Here is an 8,768-nt window from a genome sequence, read left to right as displayed (position 1 = left end):
GAGAGAAAACCCATAATAAATACCTTATTTTAGGATTAATCTGTAATGAAGTATAAAAGAATTTGAGGTTAAATGTTATTTTCAGAAAGTATCAGCCATGTTTTTTTGTCAAAGTTGCAATCATATTACAAGAACATCTCCCACGCATTTCGAGCAAGAAAACAATTCTAGATTATGCTTCTGTTTTCCAGTAGACTGAAATAATCCAAGTGTTTTCGAAAGTAAGTCATCTGTTTCAGTCGTTTCCAGAGGAGGTATTGCAGACAGGGCAGTTGTTGAAGCGTCAAAAGCAGTTGATGTGGAGGGAAACATACGGTCATATTTAAGAATATTCTTATTATTGACTCTTGTCAGAACCTAGAAAAAAGAAAATACTATACACAATGACCGAATTTCATATTATGCAGTCATGTCAAATGTGTGATAATAAGGATATTAGTAGAGGTTGTCAGTGGTTGGGTCAAGTACAATATTACGGTTAAGTCGAGTACTTTTCTGAAGGCAGATAGCGATAGACCAAAAATACCATAGCATTGACTACTCAGTGCACTTTTTTAAAATCATCGACCAAACTCTGCTTCAGTAAACTGGAAATTTAAGTGGTACAAAGCTGTAAAAATGAAAATGTTTTTCACCTGGAGACTATGCGTATGATACTTATTTTCAAATGCTCTTTCCAACCCTTCTTTTAATCGAACTAGATGTCTGTTTGTCACTGTCATACCAATGAGCTGTACTGGGTTCTTCAATCAGCTTTGAATAAGACGTTATTTGGGTCACTACCTGTCGAGTAGTCCGTCAGTATCTGTCGTAACGGACTAATTTATGGTAACGACCACCTGTTTGCTAGTGTACTTTATTTGAGAAAACTAAGGCTGGATTGTTCACAGACGATCAGTGTGATTACCTCTGAGTCAGTATCGACCTGTCGAATGCATTTTCTGGTATTCTGTCACCTTTAAAATACCAGACCTGTTTTGCTGCAGGTTTTATCTTAACTTTTTAAGAACATTACCACTCAATTAGGCTTCGAGAGTCATTAGGAATGGAACTAAATACTTTCATGTGCTTCTTAGGTTACATCAACTAAAAGCCGTAGTAGGAATCCGATAATTAGTTGACAATGATCTGTATTTGACTATGCCAAAATAATATTTAATATGGCTGTGAACAACTTCTCTGAACATAGACAACTTCGACTTCAAATTAGTGGGTTAAATGATACGACAACACTAAGATTGACAGTGGTGGTAATGTGTTTTTTAACATCTGGAGTTTAATACTGGACGAATATATCAGATCAATGATACCGTAACAATGTATTATTTCGTTAAACCTAGCTTAAATTGGATCAAGACAACCTAAGCGCTTCCCCATCGCCTTTTATGACACTAACATATAAAGTTGCACACGGGAATGATGAACCAGGTTGCCACGCTTTACGTCATCATAGGGAAAAGAGATCGACAGGAACAGAAGGATATTAAAAGGAATGAAAATATCATGAGTCAAAAAGGAGAAGCAGACACAGTTAAGTGTTCAGACATGGAATGTGAACGCCAGTGCATTCGACCGAGAAACATATCACAGTTTCCAATTATTGATGTATGTTACTTTGGGGATCTCGTTATAGAAGGTTCACATGTATCAACTAGACTAACAGTGAAGTACAACATAGCTAGGTAATAGTTGTGTAAGACACGAGTACGTGAATGAATAACTACTATTAATTATATTTTCATGTTCATATAATATGGACCAAATAAAATAATGTGTAAATAATTACTTAGGGGCTAAAGTAGTAGTCAACTAATGTCTTTTGCCATATTTTCGAACCAATAAAACAAGATGAGAGCGAAACCGTGTTCAGGGAGTATTTAATAGTTTTCCAAATCTGAAAGATCTCTTTGTTCATAGGTACCAAATACTTTGCTGGCTGATTTTAATTCTTACCAACTAAAATACAAGTGCTTTGATTAAAGTTGAAAAAAAATTGTACAGGAATAAAAAACGACCACTTACATATTGTGCCAACTCTTCACCAAGTGTATCAGAAGAGCAATACATTGGTTGGATACTAGTATTCGGTGATATCTCTAAAGCCAAATCAAAACACAGTGATGCCAAGCTTAGTGTGCTACATGTTTGATTAGTCAGTTTATTTAATTTAATATCGTGTTTATTACAATAATCGGACAACAAAGGGATTGCTTGACTTAGATATCGACGGATTTGTGCACGTTCACCAAGAAGATGCGCCAGCGCGTGTCGAGCTAAATGTGCCTGGTGCACTGACATGGTAGCATGTTTAGCGGCTTCACCTGCTACAGCACGACTAGCAATACATTTTGTCTGCCATACATCAGCTACGATTTCGGCTGTGTCGGCGGCTTCTTGCAGAAGAGATTTCTGACGGGCTAAACCTTCACTTTGACCACAAAGGTATGCATTGCTACTCATTAAATCGATTAGCTGTTGAGCCACATTTAAATTACCAGACAAAGCAGATACCAATAAGTTTTTCAAGTCGGTATTAATCTGAAGAGAAATGAAGAATGGTGAACTATAAAATAAGAGAAGTCTTCGTTACAAGTTTATGTACAAAGAAAAACAATTTGAAACCCCACGGTTTAGGTCAAAGTATTTTCAATTTTGTGGACAATAATAATGAGAACACCACTCAGCTACCTCATAAACCTGAGATAGTATCATAGAGTAGCTTGTGCGAAAAGTATACTGTCTCAATCAACAATAAAACAGAGAACGCCTTATTAGATGGAGCATGTAACAGATATCTATAATTTCTCTTAGGGGAGACAATGAATAAATCCAAGGAATGATATCCTAACTCTAAATCAGGCTAGAATGTGATAAAAATCATTATAACCTAGAAAAAACTCAGTACCAATCCATGAGGCTAGTTAATAACTACCTGGAAAATCACTGCCCAAATAAGTGATATTCTACAACAATTAGTGTTGGAAACGTTGCGTAATGATGTTGAACTCTAGATTCGTAAATTAAAATGCTGTTTACAGACCCTGAATTTCAAAAACTAAAATCAGTCCACTTATATATCTCCTGACTTTGACTAAACTACTATTTGAATAAAATCAATTTATATAAACAAAATAATTGGGAATAATTGTTACACTTTTTTCCACACGAAAAGATTAAGTTTTGTAAATAAAATACCACTAACAATGATCAAATGCGTACTATGACAAGTACAATTTGATCAATTAAGTTTGCCTCAAAATTCAATATTATTTTAATTGTACGCAGTAAGTATTCTTATATTTACACATTTTCCCACTACTATTGATTGATTATTCGTGGAAACACTTCATTAGAAGATTTACTGAATAATCAATAGATACAAAATTAAATTTTACAATCGTTAGTAATAAAACTAAAGGCGCTCATTAAGTGTCCTAGATTAAGAATCACTGGTTGGATGTGTCTATAAGTTGTAATAAATGTTGTTGTCTCCACTGACAATCCGATACACAATCACTTGTTAGACCGTTAAAGAAACAAAACTACAGAAAAGTGGAACTACAGCCTATAAAATTAAAGAGATTTACATAAATAAAATAATCCCGAACGATTGTCTGAAAAATGAGCATAAACTTGTATAATTTTGATATTTTTCTAGTCGCAAATGGACGTCAATATCTTTGAAGTGATAAATTAAATGAGTCTCGATTTTTAAAAACTCATACAGGTATATATTATGATTAAGTGTTAAACAGTATGTAACGTTGATATACACATCTGTTTCCTGATCAGAAAACTCTTAGCAACCAATTTGTGTAACAATATAAAGAATATGAATTTCCTGACAAGAAGTAGTTGAGCAATCAAATGAGCAAATTTGTTGTATTAACTTTGTAGCGCTGATCACCAGGTTTACTTGGATCAAACAAAATATTTGAAAATTTGCGTTGATAAATTTCTAAAGAGCCGATTGAAAACAAGGTGAACAGTGGAACAAGGCACTTTTTGATTTACCACGGCTGTTAACCGAAAAATTCCCACTCTAAACCACCAATAATATGTAAGTGTATAGTTTATGACTAAATCAATCAATCGAATACTAAATACAGTCATTCGAATTATTAAAATAGATATGTGGTTGCAAATTATTTTAATTCTGAATTTGATGAGGCACCAAGTTAGAACCAATGTGTGTAGATTTCGAGGTTTATATTATACGATATTTATCTAATCCTCAGTGGCGGCCTGCTCGAACATCTGAGCTACCTGTTTCCAAATCATTATGTTTATTATTCATACAACTTATTAAGGTGCGTTTATGAAAAGTTTACAACCTTCCGCTATACAAGTTCCAAAAATTTCAATCAGATACATTGTAGTTGCTGGCAATATGCAGCGAAAAGAATGTACATTATTCAGATGTCGATTCCTGGACTGCTTACTTCTAGCTGACAACCACTCAATATTTATCGTCAGGATTGACCGAGAAGTAAGAAACGGAAACTTGTTGAAATACTTTGTGCTAAGAATCCTATATTGTACCAAAAATATAGTAATGAATAAAGCTAATAATAATAATAACGTCCCCTAATGTTGCTTATGATGAAATTCTATTGATTAGATTGCAATGTGGTCGCTAGTCTGGCCTATGTTTTGATGTTGGGTGGTTCGAGATAATCAATACAAAACTCTGGACCTAGGTTTGGTGACAGTTAAGACTTGTCAGGAAAGTGTATATGTAATTTTGAGCGGACTAGTGCTCCCTGTAAGATTATTGGACGGCATACCAATTCATTTAATCATTTGACTAACAAATCAAATCCACACTATTCGTCCAATCACTTTTATGTACCGAATATATTTTGTACCCAACGTGAAATATTGAGTTGTTAGATGAACCTAGTTACACAATAGGATTTTTGAGAAAGTATACGAAATTAATCGGGAACCAATTTACGTTGGAACTATATGTATTTACAAACTATTAAGAATCCGATATTTCAGAGTAAATAAAGAAATAGAAATTGCTTACTCTTTGTTGTAATTCCAACTCCTTCTGAAGTGACTCTTTATCGTCATCCTTACCATCAGAAGACGATAGATGTAGTGAATTTTGATTGGTAGATGCTAAATTACGCTGAGCTCTGATTATATCTTCGATGTTAAATATAATAGTATGATTATTATCTGTTTGAGCTTCTTTATCTGCTTTCCTTATGGGACTAAACGAAGTATGAGTCGAAGAATTCGGTTTAACAGGTGGTGTAGGATAAACAGACGCAGTTGGTTTCTGGGTCTTGGGATGGTATACAAATGGTTTGACTGAAGTGAGTGATTGCCAACGAACTTGATCACGAACGACAACTTTATCACATGCTATCCACTCAGCAGGTTTGTTTGCTTTAGACGCAAGGGTACACTGTTTCGTGCTCATTTCATTTTTCTTAGAATATTGTTCTCCTTTCTTTTTGCCACCCGAAAGGGAAATAAAGTTGAATTAAACTGAAAGGGTTGTATATCTAAAAGTATTGTGAACATATGTTGAGGTTCAGTGTGTGGAATACAACGTTGTAGAATGCATAGTACTGACCGTAGATATAACAAAACTATTTAATATGCACAAAAAATGTGGTGAGTAAAGCTAAAACACAAGAATTATTTGAATTTTACTACACAATTCCCTACGACCCACAATTCTGGTACTAACAAAACACTTAATTCTAGTTAGGGCAACTACATTTTATGTAATCTGATACTTGGCGGGGGTATTGTTTACGAAATTGAGAGGACGAAAAACGAATGTTCGGTACTTTAACCGGGTTAGTGGATCCACATAGAGGGGTTGGTGCACATGGGCTCCAGTGTCCTGAAGGAACAAATGGCGTATGAACCTATTGTTGGTCACCCGTTACCATGGGAATGAATCACCTTACGTTACTCCACTGCCTTGTAGATTAGACCTTAAGGTTAAAGGCTCCGAGTGTGGCCCCTAAAGGAAACCACCTGGTTCGGTTTGAGCACCCGTGCAGTATTACAGCCTACACACAAATCAAATGACAATTACTACTGGAAATATTATTATTGACTTAACTAACGTTCAGACAAATCACATTAATTGCGTAAGGACCGAGAAGTCTGGTGGTCAGAGCGTGCTAATGAGTTGGAAGTAGCAGCTGCATCTAATAACTGTCGGAAGCTCTTTCAACTGATCCAAGTCCTTGGCAGCAACAAGTCTGGTGTGAGTGAAACAATCTGAGATGATGGGATGTCAATCACTAACATCTATGGACGTCTTGGACGATGGGCAGTTTTTGAGGAGCAGCTCAACTGGTCTACTGCCCCGGTAACATCGCTTTAAATGTCCTTCCCTCCACGGCTTGTGACGACTGATCCACCAAATGAGGCGGAAGTCCGCAAGGAACTCCAAAGTACCGGGCCAAGATGACTTACCTCCAGCCCATGGACAGTCGTGACACTGGTAACTTACTGCAATACGATACATTTGAGTATATGCTTGGTTCGCAAGCGAATGTTAGATAGCATACCGTGGGTTAATTTCTCTGGAATTGGGTTTAGACAGAAATGGGTTGTGGTTTGCACAAAGTTGTAGAATACAGTCGCCATTATCGTGCTCGGAACTATTAAGTCCAGGATTTGGAGTCAATTAGACTACAAGTTCAGCATCAAGGTTGTTGTGACTTTATAAAAAATAGGACCGTATCCAAATCGTTATGATTTTATGTCCGGCTTTTTATCACATGAATTATCCACCAATCGGAATACGACTCGTCTAATCTTAACACTGTACCAAATCAATGGCCTTCAACTGGTATGAGCAGTCTAGCGTCCTTATTGGTCCCTTGTCCGCCTACCCCTTCCAATTGAGTCCAGAACACCGATTGCAGCTTCTGCTATGCGAATCATTTATTTCAAGCATACTCTGTTTATATACCAGATAGACAGACCGCATCACACCATAAAATAGAAAATAATATTTGTACAAGATCAAGCTAAATGTGGCTGTGAACGTAATTCATATAATAATAATCCGTAGGTCAAAATAAAGCTTATAAGATGAATATAGATATAATTACTCAATAGTTATACAATAAGAATATATATAGGATAATAGTCCATTAACAGGTCCCGGAAGTTACTCGTACTTTAATTATCACTAGGATATAACAGAGGTTCTTACAATTTATTGAAGTAGATCCTTCAGATTCACCGAACCGGCTTAGATAACGAACCTAACATTTAGTATTAATCTTCACACACCTCGACGCAAAGACAGTGAGCAGACAAACAAGCGTTAATAATATAGTTTGGGACAAATGTCCCCTGGCCCAAGTAAGCAGTATCTCCCTATGGTCATAAAAGCGAAGCCGCACGGGAGCGCCTTGGAAAAGAAAAAGCTCTAGTTAACAGTGGTCGTACTCAGGAAAAAGCAGATCATTTTGCTCATTTATTCAAAATTATCTTTATGACATATAGACTAGATATACGAGAGAAAATATTGTGACAATGCTACGAATGAGGTAAGATATCCAACATAAGAGTGAAAGAAACAGAAGTTGCACATTATGCATTCTAGAACGACATTGGTGGGAATTAAAATCCGTTTATCAAAACACGTGTCCGGAACACCAACTCTATTGAAAGAACTCTTTTAGTGGATATTCAATATATCTACTGCAAACGAAAAGTATTCATAGAAAACATTACATGAAGACCACTTCAAGAATCTCCCGCTTCCTCCTAATGAAACAATTCTTACACACTAAATAGCTTATTCACACTTTATAACTCAGTCGTTACTTGTTTCTTTTAGTAGACTTAGCCATCATATAAGCATTTTTGGTGCTCGGGCCATTGAATACTTTCTAAAACCCGGTAACGTTTTGAGGATGAATTATAGGGAGTGTGGTGTGTCAACGGGTGAATAAATCATTTAGGACCAGTACGTTCTACGGAAAGTAATATTTACCCAACGAAATATTGTACTACACATATGTAACCGACTCTACATTACTCAAAGTAATCCTAATTAGGATTATGCACAAAACACATATAATTAAATTTTGTATAGTGTGTGCTAGCGTTGTGTGTGTGAATGCCGTGGCAAATTAAACAATATTTCGTTCTACATCTTCGATAGAAAAGTCGATATTTCATAAAAGTTGGTTTCTTAAGTACTCACAATCACAAATTGAACTACGACCACATGACCACACATGATCTGTCTAAAACGAACTTTGATAGATCAGTTTCAGTTTGGAAAGGACAGGAGGCTTGATGGCCTGTGTTAGTCCTGGCAATGATGATCTCTCAGCTGATCCAACTTTCTTTTGAAGGAGTCGACGAATGGAGCCTTAACCACGTGCTGAGGTAATGAATTCCACTCGTTGATTATTCGATGGGAAAGTCGGTAGTCAGCTGACAAGTAATTCGTTCTGGGCTTGTGAAATTTTTTGGAGTGTCCTCGTAGATTTTCTGTTTTGGAAGACAAGAAAAATGAGGGCATATCAGGTGCAAATTTGTCATTAAGCAATTTGAAAACTGTAATAAAGTCGCCTCTGATCCTTCCATATGACAGCGGGAATAGGTTTAGCTTGGTCAGTCTAGTACCATACGGGAGCTTCGCTATTCCGGGAATTAGCCTAGTTGCTGTTCTCTGAACCCTTTCCAAGAGTTCACTGTCTTTTTTAGGCAGGGGCTAGCTGCTTGTATGCAGTACTCAAGTTTAGGGCGCACGAACACTGTATACA

The 8,768-nt window shown here is 36.3% G+C and overlaps 1 protein-coding gene across 2 annotated transcripts; it reads right to left on the bottom strand.

The window, feature by feature from the left end:
- On the bottom strand, positions 1-8,442 carry Smp_097790.1 (hypothetical protein; the record flags this gene model as incomplete). 2 transcript variants are annotated; one of them, XM_018790905.1, is made up of 4 exons in its annotated part: positions 1-357; positions 1,787-2,538; positions 5,033-5,519; positions 8,201-8,442. In XM_018790905.1, the coding sequence occupies 2 exons, from the start codon at positions 5,432-5,434 to the stop codon at positions 1,957-1,959; spliced, it is 984 nt and encodes a 327-aa protein (XP_018645917.1). In that variant the 3' UTR covers positions 1-357; positions 1,787-1,956. The 2 variants fall into 2 exon arrangements, with proteins under 2 accessions (XP_018645917.1, XP_018645918.1); XM_018790904.1 differs by lacking the exon at positions 8,201-8,442 and having other exon boundaries at positions 2,023-2,538; positions 5,033-5,434.
- Between the last annotated feature and the right edge of the window lie 326 nt (positions 8,443-8,768).

This window comes from Schistosoma mansoni (assembly GCF_000237925.1).
Source record: "Schistosoma mansoni, WGS project CABG00000000 data, supercontig 0013, strain Puerto Rico, whole genome shotgun sequence".
Lineage (NCBI taxonomy): Eukaryota > Metazoa > Platyhelminthes > Trematoda > Strigeidida > Schistosomatidae > Schistosoma > Schistosoma mansoni.
The sequence above is the reverse complement of the archived record's forward strand: the minus strand, read 5'-3'. Positions and strand labels throughout refer to the sequence as shown.